Here is a 22,270-nt window from a genome sequence, read left to right as displayed (position 1 = left end):
CTGGCTTTATCACTAGGGGCGTTTGTTGGGGGCGGAGCTATGATGGGAGCCGCCTGCGAGTCGTAGGTAGCCGGCGTAGCGGCGTTGAAACCCGACTGCACTTCTGAAGAGCAAGTCGTGACCATGAAGGAAGAGAAGGACCATAGGCCTAAGGAGAAGCGAGTAACCCTGTTAACGCCCCAGGGAGCCACAGGCAGCGTCGGTGGGACTCCGGGGGACTGCGGCAAAGGGGACGATAAGCAGGATCGCAATAAAGAGAAGAAAGAGGCGCTGAGCAAGGTGTCGATCGGCTGTTGGCCCGGGAGAGGGCGGGACGGGTCAGCCGCTTGTGGAGTATGGCTGGGAATGGGACTGCTCTCTTCCTCTCTCTGGTTCCCCTTCTGTCTCTTCACCTGAATGAAAATCGCATCACTCTGTCTCATCTGCTCGCCTGAGGTGGGGGAGCCCCTCCTAGCCAAACACTGGGGTGGGGGTGACGGAAAGGGAGGACCCCGCCAAGACGTGACGGGTTTAGATCTGCGCTGTGAAGTGAAAATGGGACTGGGGAGGCATAGTTAAGAGTGAGGAATTAAAAGATGAGTTGGGGACGATTAGTAAATAGTGAAGGGGACCTCAGGGGTTTGCGGCTGGAGTATTAATGGAGGTGAGTTGGAGTGAGTGTAAGGGGGGGATTAGTGGTCTTCGGGGCAGATCGAGAGCATCCTGTTTTAGGAGCACTGGGTGATTTTGATATTCGTTAGCATTTTTAATTCTAAATTTAAGCTGAATAGGCAAGGGTTTTGTTTTAGGATGTGTTTGTCAAGAGAGAAATATTACTAGATCAAGATTTCGTGCACCCCCAAAAGACCACGGTTGCCCTAACTTTTTGCCACTACAACTGTTGATAAGAGGGTGATAGAAAATGATGAGAGCATAACCTGGAATTTTCTTTGCTCCAAGTGGTTCTTATTTCCAAGAGTTTTTAAAAACCCCGGTATTACCATATCTCTGAGCCCTGAGCTGCAGAAGAGTATTTTTCTCCTGAGTTTTATGAGTTTTAATACGTACTCTAATAGGACCAGCTTTCTTCAGGAACGTTGATTCTTTCAGGTATGACAAAAATTGACATACTTAATTTATTTTCCTTATTCATTTCCTAAGGTGGTAATTCGAAGATTACCTCCCACTTTGACCAAGGAGCAGCTTCAGGAACATCTTCAACCCATGCCTGACCATGATTATTTTGAGTTTTTTTCTAATGATACTAGGTAAAACAAAAGAGGGAGGGGGTAAATGAAAAATATTTTTCCATTCTTTTTATTCTAATGTTTTCCATTTGATTTTTGAGTCTTTCTCTTTAATATGTACATGCTTGTAATTCAGCTTGACACCTGCAAGTTTATTTACATAATTGCTTTTCTCTCTGCAGTCTGTATCCTCATATGTATGCCAGAGCATACATCAACTTTAAAAACCAAGAGGACATTATCTTGTTCAGGGATCGGTTTGATGGCTATGTATTCCTTGACAATAAAGGTGAGTGTTCATAAATGAAATAGAGCATGGATTTCATTTTTATGTTTAAGATGATACGCACATCACCATGTTTTCTTAATGCCTTCCTGGGTAGCTTTTCTAAAATCCTAAGTGATAAAGTGTGCAATATTTAAAGAGTTTTACAAATCTGATAAGGTGACTGTAGTCTTAAAAATAGACATATGACTTTTCACAGCCTTTAGGTATTTTTATTAAACTGTTATTTGGTTTGATCAACTGAATGAAGTTGCCACTATTTTCTCCTAGTCTAACAAGTGTTTTTGTCCTGGATTAGATCTTGTTGTTTTAACTATTTCATTTCAGCAGCAATACTGATAAGTGATTTTTTAAACTTGTATGACAGGTTTTTTTTTTTTTTTTTGACAGGCAGAGTGGATAGTGAGAGAGAGAGACAGAGAGGAAGGTCTTCCTTTTGCCGTTGGTTCACCCTCCAATGGCCGCTGCGGTCGGCGCATCGCGCTGATCCGAAGCCAGGAGCCAGGTGCTTCTCCTGGTCTCCCATGCAGGTGCAGGGCCCAAGCACTTGGGCCATCCTCCACTGCCTTCCCGGGCCATAGCAGAGAGCTGGCCTGGAAGAGGGGCAACCGGGATAGAATCCGGCGCCCCAACCGGGACTAGAACCTGGTGTGCCAGCGCTGCAAAGCGGAGGATTAGCCTGTTAAGCCACAGCGCCGGCCAGGTTTTAAGTATTTACTTCTCATCTTGCTTCAAGGACCAGCATTTATTTAGTTATTTAATTTGGATTATGTAAGTCAACAATTCCAGTTGGAATACTATTAAATATTTGCACAAAGTTGTATGTGATATCATTAAAACATCAGACTTGATCTCCCACTTTGTACCCAGGAGGATCATAGGGGCATTCTGCCTTAACTCTTTTTTTTTTTTTTTTTACTTTTTTTTTTTTCTGCCTTAACTCTTTCTACTTACATTCTGCTGCTTGCAAGGTTTAGCCAGTAAATGTCCAAGCTGCTTCCATTTGCTACTTTTTTGGCTTTGTAATCATAAGTGAATGATATAATTGTTTAGTTTTGTGTTTTCAGTATTACATTAATTTGATAAAATTAAATCTTTTTCAAAGATTAGGTCAGTAAAAGTTGAAAACACAGCTGTTTTTCCACTCCCACTTTTATTCCAGTGGATAGCAATGATTTCCTACTTACTTACCCTGGAAATTTGAATCATATTTAATTTCTGCATTTCTTTTTTATCCTTCACCTTTAAAACAAGTGAAATTGACTCTTGTCAGTTCTGTCTCTTGTTCAGTTGAACTTACTAATACTTTCACACTTTATATCTTCATCACCAAATGCTTGGACAACCACTTTTTCTAAACTTACAGGGTTTTTCATTTCTGAATAATTCTGTCAATTGTCATGAAATTAATCTTTTTGAAAGTGATTTTTAATTGTTTAACAATGGGATTTAAAAAAAAGTTTGAATTCCTTAAATAAGTGGTCAGGGTCCTCCACAGTCTGCCTTTATTTCTAGTCTTGTCAAGTCTGTCTTCTACAATTCCCCTCTGCTTTATCTATTCTATTCTTTCTCAGAATGTCTCACAGTTACTAAGCTAGTCTAATTTTGGATTCATTAGGATTTCCAAAATCAGTAATGCTTTGTGATACCTTCTGGTCAGTTTGAGTTCTTATAATCTGGTTTACATCTGCATAGTTTTAACAGGAAAATTGGGGTTTTATTTCACATATCAAAAATTCACATTTTGAGGCCAGTGCCATGGCTCACTTGGCTAATCCTCCACCTGTGGCACCTGCATCCCATATGGGCACCGGGTTTTAGTCCCAGTTGTTCCTCTTCCAGTCCAGCTTTCTGCTGTGGCCCGGGAAGGCAGGAGGATGGCCTAAGTGCTTGGGCCCTGCACCCACATGGGAGACCAGAAGGAAGCACCTGGCTCCTGGCTTCGGATCGGCACAGCGCTGGCTGTAGTGGCCATTTGGGGAGTGAACCAATGGAAGGAAGACCTTTCTCTCTGTCTCTCTCTCACTAACTCTGTCAAATAAAAAAAATCACATTTTAAAAGTTGAATTTAAATGAGTATTTTACTTCTCTACCATATCATTATGTTGTTAGTGTGAATTTTGAGCTTTGGTAGCATGTTGATTATAATTGTGCCAGTGTGATTTATGCCATTTGGGAGACCCTCTTCAGAAGATTGCCATAAAAGGAGGCCTAGAAAGCAATGAATAGATTCTCTTGTATCCACGTTTGACCTTTTTTATAGCAAGTGTGGTATTCTTTTTTTTTTAAAACAGGTCAGGAATATCCTGCTATAGTAGAATTTGCACCTTTTCAAAAAGCTGCAAAAAAGAAGACTAAGAAAAGAGATACCAAAGTTGGAACTATTGATGATGGTATGGTATAATTCTAGTTATATGATGCTATTGCTATGAGCTTTTTAAAAATACCTTGGGGTGGGTGTTGTAGCACAGTGGGTTAATCCGCTGCTTGTGGTGCCTTCATCCAGCTTCCTGCTAATGCACACTGGGAGGCAGCAGATGATGTTTCAGGTACTTGGACCCCTGCCACCCACACTGGGAGACCAGGATGGAGTTCCTGGCTGCTGACTTCAGCCTGGCCCAGCTGTGGCTGTTGTAGACCTGTGGGAAATGAATCAGTGGATAGAAGATCTCTCTCTCTCACTTTTACTCTGACTCTCTGTGTTTCAAGTAGATGAAAATAAAAAATTGGGGCTGGTGCCTGCAGTGCAATATCCCATATGGGTCCCAGCTGCCCCACTTCTGATCCAGCTCTCTGCTATGGCCTGGGAAAGCAGTAGAAGAGGGCCCAAGTGCTTGAGCCCCAGCACCCACGTGGGAGACCCAGCTCCTGGTTCCTGGCTTCGGATCAGCCCAGCTCTGGCCTTTGTGGACATTTGGAGAATAAACTAGCAGATGGAAGACCTCTCTGTCTACCTCTGCCTCTCTATAACTCTGCCTTTCAAGTAAATAAATATTTTTTAAAACAAGAACAATAAATTTAAATAAATAAAAATTATACCTTTATGATGTTAATTAGGTCCCAACATTTTTAAAGATTTTTTATTGGAAAGGCAGAGTTAGAATCATCTTCCATCTGCTGGTTCACTCCCCAAATAACTGCAATGGCTGGAGCTGGCCCAGGACAAAGTCAGGAGCTTCATCTGGATCTCCTGAGTCCGTGCACCATCTTCCACTGCTTTCCCAGGTGTATTAGCAGGGAGCTGGATCGAAAGTGGAACATCCAGGACACGAATCAGTGGCTATATGGGATGCCAGCATCACAGGTGGCAGTTTAACCCGCTGTGCCACAATGCCAGCCCCAGGTCCCAATATTTTAATTAGAAAACATATAGAATAAAGATATGGAGATATGTTATTGGTCAGTGGATGCTTTGCTTAATCCTCAGGATGGAAGTTGGTTTCCTGCAGAGTTTCTGCTCTCTCTGATTACTGGCATTTTATTTCTCCACCCTTGATACAGGGTTGACTGTTGAGTAGCAAATAATCATAGGTTTATTGCAGAGGACAATGGGAAAAAATCAGATGTTTCAAAGTATGAAAACTGCTCCTTGAGATCTCTTAGGTGTTTTTACAATTATATGACTTTGTTTCTATTATCTTTCTGAAGGTTTGAGCTATTTGGGGAAATAAATACTAAGTAACTTCCATACCCAAGTAACTTAATACAAAGTAAAGTAGCCAGTCCTATTTTCTAGGCTTTGGATATGCAGTTAATTAGACACATAGTGATTCAGTTGAACAGAAATATAGGAAGTAAAAATCTGAAATGATGCCGGCGCTGTGGCTCAACAGGCTAATCCTCCGCCTAGCGGCGCCAGCACACTGGGTTCTAGTCCTGGTCGGGGCTCTGGATTCTGTCCCAGTTGCCCCTCTTCCAGGCCAGCTCTCTGCTATGGCCCGGGAAGGCAGTGGAGGATGGCCCAAGTGCTTGGGCCCTGCATCCCATGGGAGACCAGGATAAGCACCTGGCTCCTGCCTTCGGATCAGCGTGGTGCACCGGCCGCAGCACACCGGCCACAGCGGCCATTGGAGGGTGAACCAATGGCAAAGGAAGACCTTTCTCTCTGTCTCTCTCTCTCTCACTGTCCACTCTGCCTGTCAAAAAAAAAAATCGGAAATGATTGCCATTGAAAGTAAACTGGCTTCAGATTTTGAGATCTCTGTAACATTATGTTGTCAGGTCGAAAAATTATTTAACTCTTGTTATCTTGTATAAGGATTTAGCCCCAATATTTTATATCAGATTGATATATTTTTAAGCTTTTTATTTATTTAAAAGGCAGAGAAGCAGAGAGAGACTGAAAGACATCTTCCACATTTGTCTATAAGAGCTGGGACTGAGCCAGGAGCCAGGTACTCCATTTGGGTCTCCCATGTGAGTAGCAGGGTCCTATTTGAATCATCACCCGCTGCCTCCCAGGGTGAGCATTAGCAAGAAGCTGGAATCAGCAGAGATGAAAGTGGAACTCAGGCACTCTGATGGGATGCAGGTGTCCCCAAGTGGCATCTTAACCACTACCCAGATGCTCACTCATCAGATTAATACTTTAGAATCATCTAGTTTCATTTCCACCATTTGTTTCTATTTTTTTTAACTTTTATTTAATGAATATAAATTTCCAAAGTACAGCTTATGGATTACAATGGCTTTTTCCCCCACCATTTGTTTCTATTAACATATATTTTATAAAGAAAACACAATAAAGACTCAACACACAGTTGTTTATGGAACATATCATAGATTTTGATCTGGAAGACCAGATCAAGAGATATGTTTGACAGTGCATAGAAACTAGCAATATGAGGGCCAGTGTTGTGGTGCAGGTATTTAAACCACCACCTGCAAAGCCAACATCCCACAGGGCTAGTGCTGTGGTGAGAGGGTTAAACTGCCACCTGCAGCGCAGGCATTCCATATGAGCGCCAGAGTCTGGCTGCGCTGCTTCCGATCCAGCTCTCTGCTATGGCCTGGGAAAGCAGAGGAAGATGATCAAGTACTTGGGCCCCTGCACCCATGTGGGAGACCGGGAAGAAGCTCCTGGCTCCTGGCTTCAGCCTGCCCCAGCCCCAGTCACTGCTGCCTTTTTGGGAGTAAACCAGTAGGTGTCTGTGTCTCTGTCCCTCTGTCTCAGGTCCTCTCTCTCTCTGTAACTCTGACTTTCAAATGCATAAATAAATCTTTATTTTTTAAAAAAAGGGCAACATGCCATATGAGTGCCAGTTCATTTCCTGACTGTTCTGCTTCAATCCAATTCCCTGCTAATGCACCTGGGAAACCAATGGAGAATGGTCCAAGTACTTGGGCCCCTGCCACCCAAATAAGAGACCTTAGTGGAATTCCTGGCTTTCTAGCCATTTGGGAAATGAAGCAGTAGATGGAATATCTCTGTGTCTGTCTCTCCTCCTCTCTCTGTTGTTCTGCCTTTCAAATAAATTTTTTAAAAAGAGCAGTGTAATGATTGTGATGTGTCACCTTTCTGAAGCCAAAAGTATCTAGGAGAAAACTTCAGGATTTACCATCCCTTCCAGTGCCACATCTAGGGTTTCTGCCCAACTTATCTTTTTGGAACATCTGATATTTTATGTTGAGTTTACCCAAAGTAAGCCAAACAGGAATTATTTATATACTATACCTAATACTCTCAGAAGGTTCCATAGCTGTAACTTTCAGTTGTCCCCTAAGTGTGACTCTGGATTAGTAGAAGCAGTGGTAGAGGCTGAAATTGTGGCCTAGCAATTAAGCCACTGTATCTACCATGGGCATCCATATGAGCACCAGTTCAAGTCCGGGCTGCTCTGCTTCCTATCCAGCTCCCTGCTAATGTGCCTGGGAAAGCAGCACAAGATGGCCCAAGTGCTTGGGCTCCTGCTACTCACGTGGGAGACCCAGATGAAGTGCCTAGCTCCTGGCTGTTATAGCCATTTGGGGAGTGAACCAGCAGATGGAAGATCTCTCTTTCCCTCTGTGTAACTCTGCCTTTTGAATAATTAAATAGATCTTTTAAAAATATATCCCATATAACATCCCCTGTGGTTCTGTTATGATGTGTGGTATCTCATTTTTCCTGACTCCTGTGTTACACAAGACTTCTTTTTTTTTTTTTTTTTGACAGGCAGAGTGGATAGTGAGAGAGAGCGAGAGACAGAGAGAAAGGTCTTCCTTTTTGCCGTTGGTTCACCCTCCAATGGCCGCTGCGGCCGGTGCATCGCGCTGATCCGAAGCCAGGAGCCAGGTGCTTCTCCTGGTCTCCCATGCGGGTGCAGGACCCAAGCACTTGGGCCATCCTCCACTGCCTTCCCGGGCCATAGCAGAGAGCTGGCCTGGAAGAGGGGCAACCGGGATAGAATCCGGCGCCCCAACTGGGACTAGAACCCGGTGTGCCGGCACCGCAAGGCGGAGGATTAGCCTGTTAAGCCACGGCACTGGCCTACACAAGACTTCTATAGTGGGTACTGGCAGTAGCATTTCTATTTGTGACCAAGTAATCCCTAAATAGTCTATCTTGTGGGTATGCTTTTTTTTAAAAATCTTCCATGAAGTAGGATATTACCCTCTTTGATACTTAAGTATCCTATATAATCCTATATAATATTTGGTCTTTCATTTAAAGTCTACTATACTTTCTGGTTCCTTGAACAATTATTTAGATCCAGAATATAGAAAATTTTTGGAAAGTTATGCTACAGACAATGAGAAAATGACATCTACTCCAGAGACACTGCTAGAGGAAATAGAAGCAAAAAATAGAGAATTGATAGGTAAGTGGGCAAAAGGAATTAGGGGAAGGGCTTTTTCTTTTTTTCTTTTTTTTTGCTTAAATCTGTCTCCCACTTCCATCACTTGCTAGCTCGGTGACCTTGGAGAAGTCACTTACTTCTCTGAGACTGTTTCTTCTGCTGGGAAATGCACATGATAATACTTGCCTTGTAATATAAGTGTAAAAAGACTGATAAGGGGAATTTAGATAATGGTAAGCTTTTGACGATCAATTGATATATCCTAGCAACAAAAAGTTAATGTTCATAAAAAATTTGACCTACAAATAAATATAAGTAAATATATACGTAAAGGAATTGATTATATTTCTTGTATTTATATATATTTATGTATATACACATATAAAGGAATTGGTTACTACAAAAGTGAAAACCTCTTGAGAAATTCTAATTTGGATGTTGGTTCTAAGTAATAGGCTGTCACTACTGTATCAGTAACTAAATACCAGTTGAGTCTCACCCAAGATTTCCACTCCTAGGAATTTATCTTAAGAAAGTATGTATTTAAAAAGTAGTTAAAGAGCTAATAGCACTGTTCAGAATGTAGAAAAATGAAGCTGAATATTCTTCTTGAAAACTTGATTTTTTATTAATCAGATTAAGCTATTTCTGGTAACTTTCTTAGAATAAACTCCCAGAAGCAGAATTATGAGATCAAAAGGATTAGATCTTTTTAATTCCTTTCCCCAATTTCTTTCCAATTGAAAAAATTCATATATTCTTATTAGTAAAACAAGAGAATGTCCTTTGTACTTAATTCTTACTAACTAGAAATTACTCTGTTAAAAATTGTTTGATTGCCTTAATTTTAATTTCTTCACTTTTTAAGATGTACTTTAAACCTGTGTTGCTAAAATGGGATACAGTAAAACTACTTCCCAGTAATATAGTTGTTAACTTTCTGTTTAAGGGGTATAGTTTTCCCACCTTGGGTGGATGGCAGGGAATGTCAGGAAATGGAATTCTTGCTAGAGAGTGATGAGTATTATTAATAATCTGTTTACATTTATGTAGCTAAAAAGACAACCCCACTTTTGAGCTTCCTGAAAAACAAGCAGGTAAACCTTTTGTTTTTATAGTTCTCTGAATACTTTCATTGGTTCACATTCTATAAATATTTTAAGAGCATTGGGGTCCTGTAGTTCAAGAAAGAGCTGCTTTTTCCACCATCGTTCTTTATAAAGATTGGACTTGCGAGTCTCACTCTCTGGTTCTCTCTCTCACTCTGTAAACCTGGAGAGTCCTTAACTTCTCCCAGAGACCCTGTCTTGATATTCTAAAGGCCTCTGGACAGAACAGTAAGGCAGCAGGGGGAGACTGACACTAGCAGGCCCTGGTCTTCATTCTCTATCCCTTTCTGGGTGGGGTGGAGGTTATGGAGGTTGTAGAAAGATGATCCAGTGTAGTGGGAGCCCGTCATGCCCTTGGGATTGATTAGGTTTTTGATGATGATTATCTCACTTGAAGGTTTGTGTTGATGTTTCTTTCTAGAGAATGAGAGAAGAAAAGAGAGAAGAAAGAAGGCGACGAGAAATAGAAAGAAAACGGCAGAGGGAAGAAGAGAGAAGAAAGTGGAAAGAAGAAGAGAAACGAAAAAGGAAAGATATAGAAAAGCTGAAGAAGATAGACAGAGTTCCAGAAAGGGACAAATTAAGGGATGAACCAAAGATAAAGGTATGAAGAGAATTTAAATTGACTGCATGCTGTTGAAAATTGCATGTATCTACATCTTTAAGAATGCATGCATATTGTATTGGTGTAAATGAGTTTTTTGTTTTGTTTTTATCCTTTTGGGGGGGAAAGAACCAATAGAAATCTTTCCTGTAATGTTATTATTTTTTAATTTAAGATCATTTAAAATGAGAAGTAGTTTACATGATATTATCATTTCTTTAGTGCAGATCTATGTTCTTTTATCATTGAAAATATTCAATTTGTAGATTATTCTCTCAATTCATAGTAAATGAGGGCTTAGGGCTGGCTGGCATGAATTACGGGTTTTATTCAGCTTTTCCTTCATAATTGATACATGAAGTTGCCTCATCTGTTTGTTTTCCACTGTCTTCAGGTACACAGGTTTCTGTTACAAGCTGTGAATCAGAAAAATGTAAGGACCAAGTACATGATACAGATCACCTAGTATCATGTCACACATGCAGGTCTTAGCTAATAAGTCCTTTCGGTGGTGGTGGTAGTGTTACCTGTTGAAATCTCCTTCAGATTGACTTCTTAAAAGCTGAGCTACTTTGAATTCCTACTTGAAAAGGAAGCCCCGGTGACTTCCTGATGCTCTGCTGTGTACCCAGAAGCTTCTATGACATTCAACCAGAAGATAACCACGCCTATATAGCTCTTTCTCTTCTTCATATATGCCTCTCATATCTGGCTGCCTTGTGGGAGGACTAAGGATAGATATATCCTGCATTATGTGCTTTTCCTTGTTATCTTCATGCATCTAGCTGTAAATCCAAGCAGCAGATTCTGATTAATGCATTGCATGTAGGTAGAGGAAAACTTGTAGAACAATTTCAACCTTGCTGCTTCCTTCTGAGGGCATGGCTTGAGCAGCCCTTGTTCCCAATAGACTTCTCATCACCTGGGGGATCTGAGGGATCTTCAAAAAGGTTCCTGGAAGGTACATATTATGAAAAAACTATGCATGGATTTCAAAATTTTCTGCCCCCCAAAAAATCTTTTAATTCTACTTTTCTACTAACTTTTTGAAGTACCCTTATACTTTAGGAAAAATCAGAGAAAATCTCACAGAGGTGATGGTGGAGTCCTTTATCCCTGAAAACTCGGCAGTTTATGTAGCTAGGGTTCCCTGGGTCTCCACAGGGCTCATATTGGTGACAGAGGGCTTGGCGGGGCAGGGAGGATTCCCACCTTAATTCCTTCCAGCAGTCTCTCTGCCATGCCACAAGTGACTTGACTTTCTGTTCCTCAATCAGCAAGGCAGAAGGTAGAGCCAGCCATGCTAGAGACTCTCATTCATGTTCTTATTACAGTAATGAACATCTTCGTTTCCAATCTAGATGTTCATTAGAAAAATAAGAACACTTCCAATGAAACCTGCACATGGTATCCTCACTTTACACTGATGCCTTCTTAGTGTCCAGTTTGGACTTCCATTTGCAGTGGCTGTCTATGTGCTAAAATACTTTATGCTTAAATCTTGTGCTTTGCCTTTTGCTTCGTAACTTGTATGATGCCTTCACCCTGAGATGAACTTTATATGAGACTTCAAATTCTACTTTGCCCAAGAATCTCTCTGACTATTCAACACTTGGAAGTATTCTAGAGAGATGTGTAGCTCTGATTTGAGAAAGAATGACATTTTTAACACGGATATAGATGGCATTGAGTTCAGAGTTCCTATTCAGTAGAGCTGGAACTTCACCATTCTGATGTCTTAAAGCATTTGGACTTTTCAATCAAATGACAAATAATTTTTGCTATTCATCTAATTGTAATGTAATTGTACCATCATAAGTATGTTATTCTCAGGCTCAAGGCAAAATTACTCCTGCAATGGATCTCTCCTTTGGTGACCACAGGTATTTGTCATTCCAAATCCATATTTCATTAAAAAAAAAACAGTCCAACAGTAATAATCTGCATAGCATTTTAAATTTGTGGGATATTTTCCGCATCAAGCCATATTGACATGCTGGTTTGTTACAGAAGCAAACTTGGAAATGTGCTTTGGTTCACCTAAAGGTTGCTCCATTTAAAGCCAAAGGAGTCTTGATCCTATTGCCACAAAGTGATTAAACCACTTCACTTGAGTGGATAACACTTTCACATTAATAGCATCCTTTTAGTAAATTACTACTCTCACGTACTAGTTGTTCGCCTGTAAGTTTGAGTGCCTACAGAGATAGGGGACCTTCTATAATCTAAATTTTTAAGTATTTAGGATGTGTTTGCTTTAGTGGAATCAGAAAATAATGCCTTATCCTTCAAAAATAAAAATAAGCATATTTTCTTTAAAGTTGCTCAAGAAACCAGAAAAGGGAGATGAAAAAGAATTGGACAAAAGAGACAAAGCCAAGAAACTGGATAAAGAGAATCTGAATGATGAGCGAACCAGTGGGCAAAGCTGTACGTTGCCCAAGCGTTCTGATGTTGAATATAAAGATGAAAAGCCAAAGAGGTCAGTAGCTGAGGGCTCTTTGTTGTTTGATTTCTGAATACTACACTTGCTGCTGTGTCCTGGAATTGTACTGAAGAGGATAAACTGTTTTAGCAGAGGATGAGGAGGAAGGATATCAAATACCCTACTATCTTAATCTGGGAGAATGATTATTTTGATTTCTTTTTTTTTTTTTGTACTCTAAAAGTACGTCATTTTAGTGGTCAAGTCCCATTGCCAGTGTTCCTGCAAGATCTCTGAGGGTTCATTCTCAGATTTGTTTTTCATGCAGACCTGAAGATGATAGTGGCAGAGACTACAGGGAGAGGGATCGGGACTACGAACGAGATCAGGAGCGCATACTGAGAGAGAGAGAGAGACTGAAGCGGCAAGAAGAAGAGCGCCGTAGGCAGAAGGAGCGTTATGAGAAAGAGAAGGCTTTCAAGAGAAAAGAAGAAGAAATGAAGAAAGAAAAAGAAGCACTTCGGGATAAAGGAAAGAAGAATGAAAGTACAGAATCATTAGGCAGCTCAGAAAAAACTGAAAAGAAAGAGGAAGTGGTTAAGAGAGATCGCATAAGAAACAAGGTGCTGCTTTTCATTAAACTTGTTTGTTTTCATGAAGACTTTTTCCCTTTGCTGGCAAATGTAAAGGAAAGACTATTTAAATAGGAAAGGGTTTTTTTTTTTAAAGATTTATTTACTTATTTGAAAGGCAGAGTTACAGAGAGGCAGAGGCAGAGACAGAAATCTTCCATCCGCTGGTTCACTCCCCAAATGGCCACAACAGCTGGAGCTGGGGCAGTCCGAAGCCAGGAGCCAGGAGCTTCTTCCGGGTCTCCCATATGGGTGCAGAAGCCAAAGAACCTGGGCATTTTCTACTGCTTTCCCAGGCCATAGCAGGGAGCTGGATGGGAAGTGGAGCAGCTGGGACTCAAACCAGGGCCCATATGGGATGCCGGGGATTCAGGCAGCGGCTTTACCCGGTACGCCACAGCACCAGCCCCGGAATGGGAAAGTTTAACTATGGAAATGACAGAGATACATAAAAGTGGAGGGAATAAAACATAGTATGATGAGGTCCCAATTCCTCATCACCCAGCTTCAACGATTATCAACTCTACCTCATTCCTTACCCTACTGGATTATTTTCAAGCAAATCCTAGACTTAGAGTTTCTTTAAATATTTAACTATTACAGATAGAGTCTTTTTAAGGATAATATAACCTTAGGAGCACTTTCACACTAAAATAAGAAAAAAATCTAGGGCAGTCATTGTGGTGTGACAGGTTAAGCCTCTGCAACAATCTGCATCCCATCTCAGAGCACCTGTTTGTGTCCCAGCTACTCTGTACTTCCTACCCAGCTTCCTGCTAACATGCCTGGGAGGCAGCAGATGAAGTCTCAACTGCTTGGGCCTTTGCTACCCATGTGCGAGAACCAAATGGAGCTCCTGGCTTTGGCCTGGCCCAGCCCCAGCTGTTGCAGGCATTTGGGGAGTGACCCAGCAGACAGAAGATCTCGATCTGTGTGTGTGTGTGTGTGTGTCACTCCTTCTCTGTCACTCTACCTTTCAAATTAAAAAAAAAAAATTAAGCCTAACAAATAGGGCCAGTGTTGTGGCGTAGCAGGTAAAGCCACCACCTTCAGTGTCAGCATCCCATATGGGTGCTGGTTCAAATCCCAGCTGCTCCACTTCCAATCCAGCGCCCTGCTAATGCACCTGGGAAAGCAATGGAACATAGTCCAAGTGCTTGGGCCCCTGCACCAATGTAGGAGACTCAGAAGAAACTCCTGGCTCCTGGCTTCAGTCTGGCCCAGCCCTGGTTGTTGCAGCCATTTGGGGAGTGAACTAGCAGATGGAAGGTCTCTGTCTCTCCCTCTCTGTCTCTCTAACTCTGCTTTTCAAATAAATAAAATAAATCTTTTTTAAAAAAAGCCTAACAATTTTTAACATCTTGTCCACTTAGTGTTCAGATTTTTCCAATTACTTTATCAATATCTTTTTTAATAGTATCTACACAGGGCCCCCAAACTCTATTTGCCTGAAATGTATCCTTTAAAAAAAGATTTGTTTATTTAATTTGAAAGGCAGAGTTACAGAAAGAGAAGGAGAGAGAGGGAGAGAGAGATTGATTGATCTTCCATCCATTGGTTTACTCCCCAAACGACCACAACTGCTGGAGCTTGGCTGATCCAAATCTGGGAGCCAGGAGCTTCTTCCAGTTCTCCCACATAGGCACCAGAGGCCCAAGTACGTGCGCCATCTTCTGCTGCTTTCCCAGACACATATGCAGGGAGCTGGATTGGGAGTAGAGCAGCTGGCACTCTAGGCAGTGGCTTTAGCTGCTGTGCCACAATGGCAGCCCTGCCCTCTCTTTCAAGATTTTATTTGAAAGGCAGAGTGACAGAGAAAAAGAAAGATCTTCCACCCACTGATTGACTTGCTCAAATGCCCACAAGCCGGGAGCCAGGAACTCCATGCAGGACTCCCACATGTGTGGCAAGAATCCGAGTACCTAACTTTCATAAATCAGGGAGGAAGGGAGAGGAAGGCACGTGGAATTTTTGGTTGAATTCTTAAAAAGCACTATAAGTTTTCCAGTATTGTACTGTGGAACTAAACATATTACTTGAACTGAGAGATACATGAGGCTTTCTTGAGGCTTATTTGGGAATCTCAGATCTAAAGTGCCACCTGCTGAGGTGTTATACCTGAATCAGAAACAAATGTCTGTGGCAAGCTACATAGCATCTGCGCTCATAATTCCAGGGATGCATCCACTTAAGAGGTTTCACCTTTATTATTTATAGCCAGTTTACTTATGGGAAGAAGAGATAGGCAATAGCTAAGGTTTCTAAGTTTTAAAAAAATAAGCTAATTAGTTCATCTTGAGATGGTTAAGAAAATTAGGTAGTACAGGTCTCAAAAATTTACCCTAGGCATATGAAGTACCACTTATGAAATGGTTGCTTTTCTCTGGAGACAAGAGAAAGGAAATGGACAGCTGTTATGCACCAGGCCCTCATTTTGGGTTTTCAGTGCCCTGTTTTTTGGTATATATTAATACATGCCTTATGGCTCTGAAAATCCCACGTAAAAGTTTAGTAGCAGTGTTGTAATATTAACATATTTCATTTTACTTCAGGATCGCCCAGCAATGCAGCTTTACCAACCAGGAGCTCGAAGCCGAAATCGACTCTGTCCCCCTGACGACAGCACCAAGTCTGGAGATTCAGCAATAGACAAAAAGCAGGAAAGTGGTATTAGCCATAGAAAAGAAGGGGGAGAGGAGTGATAAGTCCAAATGGTCCTAGATATCCTGACTGTCCAGGCCGCCAAAGAGCACGTATTCAGCAATCCAGAAGTGCCCTCAGGGCAAAGGAATAGAGAGAAAGAAAGGGTGTCGCTGTGCTGGTGAGGTGCACTGCAGAGGAGTATGTTTAGCGGTAAAGCAGGAATCTGATTGCAGGCTCAGAATTGGGAAGTACAATTTCATTGTTTTTGTGTTTTCTACAAATTAACTTTAAAGTGCCAGAAAAAGACGATGGTGAGGACACGTGTTGCAATTTGCAGGCGGGAAATGTCAAGTGAGGACTTAATTATGTGTGACACAAGCAAAAAAAAAAAAAAAAAAAAGGAGAGCTGGCTCTAAAAAAAGATGTTGTTAATCCTGGCTTGAATTTTCTTAGTTTGAGTGGAGCAGAGTCACTTTGAACTCTTGTTCAGATCGTTATCTTGCATTGTTGTTGATAACTGTTGACTTTGTATAGTGTAGAAGCAACAAGCATGTAATTGTAATACAAGTACAGTGAAGGATTTAACAAATTTTCACTGCAAAAATCGAACTAGTCATCTTATAGCTATACCCTATGTCCTAAAAGTTAAGGATTAGTTTTCTGTTTGCTTATGTGAGCTTGGCATGAGGAATATTTTTAAACATCTCATTCTGCCTTTAGCAGTTTTTCTACTAATAGGTAAAATGTAGTCCTTGTTTGGTTCTTGACAATCCAGTCTTTGTTTTACCTTAGGTCTCATAATCTGAGAGCATACCCTCTCCAGGAAGGAAACTGCACACAAATATCTGTTCCTGTTAAGTAACAGCTTCAAGTCTTAACTTGTTTTGTGCTGATGTCAATAAATATCAACAGCACTCAAATGTGACACTGTGTGTTTATTAACTAAATAGCTATTAGTTTTAAGAAAATAAGCTTTTGACTTGAAAATTTTAAAAGGGGATGAATGATCATAGTTTCTGCCTTCACTAGCATTCTGTCTTTGTTTTGTTCACCAGGGAGTAGATTAAATCATGGTTCACTGGTGTTGTTCCATAAGAAGCAAGATGTCTGACAACATCCTTAAGCTGCTGCTTGATTTTCACCCTGCCGGGCCCTCCTAACAGAGCTCATTTTGCCTTTATTTAGTAACACTGCTTTATGTTCCCTCAGCTTTTTTTTTAATACTGCTTTCTAGAAGACATGATTAGGTTTTTTTAGATTTATTTATTTGAAAGAATTACAGAGGCAGAGCGAGAACAAAAGAGAGAGAGAGAGAGTCTTCCATCCATTGGTTCACTCCCCAATGGCCACAATAGCCAGAGCTGCACCAATCCAAAGCCAGGAGCCAGGAGCTTCTTCTGGGTCTCCCACGTGGGTGCAGGGGCCGGAGGACATGGCCCATCTTCCACTGCTTTCCCAGACCATAGCAAAGAGCTGCATTGGAAGTGGAGCGGCTGGAACTTGAACTGGTGCCTACATGGGATGCTGGCACTGCAGGCAGTGGCTTTACCAGATATGCCATAGCACCAGCCCCTCCCTCAGCTTTTGGAAACCAGTATCCCAAGAGGCAGATAGAAAAAGAGCCACCAAAGATGACTGAAAGAGAATGGTCATCAACTGGGAAAGAGTACTAAAATTAGGGAAGGGAAAATTTTGAGGAGGAGAATGGCTGACAGTGTCCCATGCCACAGAGAAATAGTTACAGAAAACAAGGAATGTGAAGTGGGCGTTGGATTTCATAGTATTTGCAGTCGTCAGTGAACTGGCGAAATAGAAACCATGCTAGTGAGTGGCAGGTGGGAATTCAGAGATGGGGCAATTGTATAAATGGGTCTTGGAGGTCAGAAAAGAGATTTGGGAGGCCGGCACTGTGGCACAGAGGTAATGTCGCCACCTATGACACCAGCATCCCATATGGGCACAGGTTCCAGTTCCAGCTGCCCCACTTCTGATCCAGCTCCCTGCTAATGTGTCTGAGGAAGCAGCAGAAGAGGCCCCAATGCTTGGGCCCCTGCATCATGTAGGAGACCGGGAAGAAGCTCCCGGCTCCTGGCTTCAGTCTGGCCCAGCCCTGGCCATTGTGGCATTTGGGGAGTGAAGTAGCAGATGGAAGGTCTGTGTGTGTGTCCCTCTCTCTGTAATTCTGACTTTCAAATAAGTAAATTAAATCTTAAAAAAGAGAGATTTGGGGCCAGCGCCGCGGCTCACTAGGCTAATCCTCTGCCTGTGGCGCCGGCACACCGGGTTCTAGTCCCGGTCGGGGCGCCGGATTCTGTCCTGGTTGCCCCTCTTCCAGGCCAGCTCTCTGCTATGGCCCGGGAGGGCAGTGGAGGATGGCCCAAGTGCTTGGGCCCTGCACCCTCATGGGAGACCAGGAAAAGCACCTGGCTCCAGCCAGATCAGCCGGATCAGCGCGGTGCGCCGGCCGCGGCAGCCATTGGAGGGTGAACCAACGGCAAAAGGAAGACCTTTCTCCCTGTCTCTCTCACTGTCCACTCTGCCTGTCAAAAAAAAAAAAAAAAGATTTGGGCTAGAGATACATCTGGGAATTTATCCATTTTTAGATGATCATTGAAGCCAAGGGCAAGATTCCATCACTTTAGCATGAGAGAATGAAGTTGGAACAGATGCATACCTAGGGTACAGCCTTGAAAAACGCTAACAGTACTATACAGATACGGAAATGTATCCCCAGGAACAGAAGGAGTAGGCAGAGAATAGGAGAAAAAACAAGAGCCTGATGTTACTTAAAGAGTTTCTTAAAAGAATTTCAGGAAGAAGAGGGACTGGCTAGCAGGGTTGGATGTTGCTGAAAGGTGGAGTGTGATATGTGAAAGGGCTATGGGACTCAGTGACTGACGGTCTGAAATTATGGGGAATGGAAGGCACTGGACTGAGAATAGAAACAGCAAATACAACATTTTAGAGAAGTCTGTGGGAAAAAATGGAGGCAGGTAAATGGTGTTGAGGTAAGATTATTATAAATATGAGAAATACTATATTATTTTTAGAAGTCAAAAGGAAAGCTCAAAGTGAGTGACTCCCCAACAGTGTAGGTTTCCTGCAAAGGCAGATAAAAATGGAAGCCAAGGTAAGAGGTAAGAGGAGTTGACATTAGCAGTAGCAGTGCTCCTCAGCCATCAGTCATGACTTGGCACTGTTTGCATACCAACTTACCCGGCCTGTTGTAGGCCATCGCAAGGCTGTTTTCATGTTGGCAGCTCCCTCTTTTCTACTTGCCTGGCCAATCCAGCTCTGGGTAAACCAAACTACCCCACCCCACCCCCTTAAATTTCTTACACGTATTTATTAATTTACCAAACAGTTACTAATCACTCACTGTGTGCCAGGCCTTGGGGGTCAAGGACTCAAACAAATCCTTGTCCTTGAGGAATTCATGGTCCAGTGGTGTTAAAAGATATAAAAATAATCAGCACAATGCACAATGTGAGAAGGGTTGTATGGCTCAGGGTGGTGTGGGAACCTGCCAAGTGTTGCTAGACAAAGTCTAAACCAGATCAACTGGTGAAACCACAGGAAGGCCCTCCCTCTTGCTAACAACTTAAAAATTTTATTTGTATGGGGCCAGCGCTGTGGTTTAGCGGGTAAAGCCACTGCCTGCAGTGCCGGCATCCCATTTGGGTGCCAGTTTGAGTCCTGGCTATTCCACTTCTGATCCTGCTCTCTGCTATGGCCTGGGAAAGCAGTAGAATATGTCTCAAGTCTTTGGGACCCTGTACCCACGTGGGAGACCTGAAAGAAGCTCCTGGCTCCTGGCTTCTGATCAGCCCAGCTCCAGCCATTATAGCCATGTGGGGAGCGAACCAGCAGATGGAAGACTTCTGTCCCTCTACCTCTGCCTCTGCCTCTCTGTAACTCTGCCTTTCAAATGGATACATAAATCTTTTTTAAAAATGTATTTGTTGGGCCGGCGCCGCGGCTCAATAGGCTAATCCTCCGCCTAGCGGCGCCGGCACACCAGGTTCTAGTCCTGGTCGGGGCGCCGGATTCTGTCCCGGTTGCCCCTCTTCCAGGCCAGCTCTCTGCTGTGGCCAGGGAGTGCAGTGGAGGATGGGCCAAGTGCTTGGGCCCTGCACCCGCAAGGGAGACCAGGATAAGCACCTGGCTCCTGCCATCGGATTAGCACAGTGCGCCGGCAGCAGCGCGCCTACCATGGCAGCCATTGGAGGGTGAAACAACGGCAAAAAGGAAGACCTTTCTCTCTGTCTCTCTCTCACTGTCCACTCTGCCTGTCAAAAAATAAGAAAAAAGAAAAAAGAAAGAAAAAAATGTATTTGTTGTATTTGACAACCAGAGAGACAGAGCCCCCATCAGTTGGTTTACTTTCCAATTCCCAAAGCTGGGAGCCTGGACTCAATCCAGGTTTTCCACATGGGTGAGCTATCACCTGGTGCTTCTCAGCATGCATATTAGCAGGAAGTGGCAGTTGTAAGCAGAGCCAGGACAGGAACCCAGGTACTCAATGTAGCCCTTGCTGTATGGGATGTGGCATCCCAACAAGGTATCTTAACTGCTAGGCCACATCTACCCCTAAGGTACTTTTTTTAAAAAAAGATTTATTTTATTTATTTGAAAGAGTTACAGAGAGAAGTAGAGCCAGAGAGAGAGATCGTACATCTGCTGGTCCACTCCCCAAATGGCCACAACAGCAAGAACTGAGCTGATCCGAAGCCAGGAGCCAGGAGTTTCCAGGTCTCCCACACAGGTGCAGGCTATAGCAGAGAGCTGGGTCGAAAATGGAGCAGCTGGGACCCGAACTGATGCCCACATGGGATACTGGCATCGCATCTGGTGGCTCCACCCACTACACCACAGCGCCAACCCCCTAAGAGGGGCAGAGTCATAAGAAGGGAGAGTTGGACTTTTGCAGTGATCCAAGTGAGAACAGCAGTGAGAAGCACTGGATTCTAGGCATATAAGATTTATGTATTTATATAGAAGATTTATTTGTTTATTTCAAAGTCAGCATTACACAGAGAGAAAAGGAGAGGCAGAGAGAGAGAGAAGTCTTCCATCCAACGATTCACTCCCCAACTGGCCGCAACGGCCAGAGCTGTGCCGATCTGAAGACAGGAGCTTCTTCCAGGTCTCCCACGTAGGTGCAGGGGCCCAAGGACTTGGGCCATCTTCCACTGCTTTCCCAGGCCATAGCAGAGAGTTGGATCAGAAGTGGAGCAGCCAGGACTTGAACCAGCACCCATATGGGATGCCAGCACTGCATGCGGCAGCTTTACCCACTATGCCACAGCTCCAGCCCCTCTAAATATATTTTGAAGAAAACTGATAAGATTTGCTAGCAGATTGGGTTAAGGGTGGACAAGAAAGAGAAGAGTCAAGGGTGGGTTTCTACATAAAATGGTTTTTAAAACAAAAAATTATTCTGCTAAAGAAGCCTTCGAGGGACCGACATTATGGTACAGCGGGTAAAGCCCTGGCCTGAAGCACTGGCAATCCATATGAGCACCGGTTCTAGTCCCGGCTGCTCCACTTCCGATCCAGCTCTCTGTTATGGCCTGGGAAAGCAGTAAAAGATGGCCCAAGTCCTTGGGCCCCTGCACCCACGTGGGAGACCCGGAAGAAGCTCCTGGCTTCAGATCGGCGCAGCTCTGGCCGTTGCGGCCAGTTGGGGAGTGAACCAGCAGATGGAAGACCTGTCTTTCTTTATGTCCTTACCTCTCTCTGTAACTGTCTATCAAATAAATAAAAATAAATCTTAAAAAAAAAAAAAAGGAGGAAGCCTTCAAAGCATTGCCTCTCAGGGTAAAGTTCAGACCCCAGAATCAGCTCTGGGAAGTCCTGGATATGGGTTCCTTTGCAAATATGAGTGCAGTTCCCTCTGTCTGGAAGCCAGCCCCACTTCCATTCTCTGCTGTCTATTCCTCCCTTCAGATTTCTCCCAAGCGTCTTGAGTGTTGTGACTGGAAGCCCCTGACCTCTGTGTCATGCTGTTCCTTCTAGCTTGGATTATCCTTCTCTCCATCTCCCCATGTAATGACCTCACCAGTATTAACTTGCTCAGGTTGCTGGACCAAGATACAGTCCTCCCGTCTCCCCAGCTGCACTGTCTCACAGTTACTGGCAGTCAATCATGATCCAAAAATATTAAATGGAAAATTCCAGAAACGAACCATTCATAATTTTTAAATGTGGGCTATTCTAAGTAGCATGGTGGATTCTTGCATCAGTCTCCATCCTGCCTAGGCTGTGAAGCCTCCTTTTGCTCAGCAGATCCACACTGTGCACACTGCCCACCTGTTAGCCACATGGTAGCCAGCTTGGCTATGGGACTGATTGTAGCAGCGTCCTAATGCCTGTTGTCAAGTCTCCCTTATTTTCCTTAAGAATGGCCCCACAGCACAAGGGAACTGATGCTGGTGATTTGGATGAGAAGCTATAAAGAGCTTACTTTAAGTGAAAGGATGAAAGTTTTCCACTTGGAAAGGAAAGAACAAAAGATCATACACCAAGGCTGCTGAGACCCATGGTAATAAAGCCTCTCACATCTG

The 22,270-nt window shown here is 43.0% G+C and overlaps 1 protein-coding gene across 2 annotated transcripts; it reads left to right on the top strand.

The window, feature by feature from the left end:
• Positions 1-27: 27 nt before the first annotated feature.
• UPF3B (UPF3B regulator of nonsense mediated mRNA decay) lies at positions 28-16,622 on the top strand. Of its 2 annotated transcripts, XM_062183705.1 has the most exons (11): positions 28-279; positions 1,141-1,247; positions 1,409-1,515; positions 3,807-3,905; positions 8,202-8,312; positions 9,345-9,388; positions 9,822-10,004; positions 10,399-10,437; positions 12,326-12,486; positions 12,758-13,052; positions 15,614-16,622. In XM_062183705.1, the coding sequence occupies exons 1-11, from the start codon at positions 124-126 to the stop codon at positions 15,761-15,763; spliced, it is 1,452 nt and encodes a 483-aa protein (XP_062039689.1). In that variant the 5' UTR covers positions 28-123; the 3' UTR covers positions 15,764-16,622. The 2 variants fall into 2 exon arrangements, with proteins under 2 accessions (XP_062039689.1, XP_062039690.1); XM_062183706.1 differs by lacking the exon at positions 10,399-10,437.
• The last annotated feature ends 5,648 nt before the right edge of the window (positions 16,623-22,270 follow it).

This window comes from Lepus europaeus, chromosome X (genome assembly GCF_033115175.1).
Source record: "Lepus europaeus isolate LE1 chromosome X, mLepTim1.pri, whole genome shotgun sequence".
Classification (NCBI taxonomy): Eukaryota; Metazoa; Chordata; class Mammalia; order Lagomorpha; family Leporidae; genus Lepus; species Lepus europaeus.
Note: the sequence above shows the minus strand (reverse complement) of the source record. Positions and strands in the feature narration are given on the sequence as shown.

Bases quoted from the DNA above. Each gene is read 5' to 3' on its own strand.
- UPF3B (XM_062183705.1), top strand. From the start codon at position 124: ATGAAGGAAGAGAAGGACCATAGGCCTAAGGAGAAGCGAGTAACCCTG. The intron at 10,438-12,325 runs GTAAGGACCAAG...TTTTCTTTAAAG, and splicing joins AAGCTGTGAATCAGAAAAAT to TTGCTCAAGAAACCAGAAAA. The intron at 13,053-15,613 runs GTGCTGCTTTTC...ATTTTACTTCAG, and splicing joins GAGATCGCATAAGAAACAAG to GATCGCCCAGCAATGCAGCT.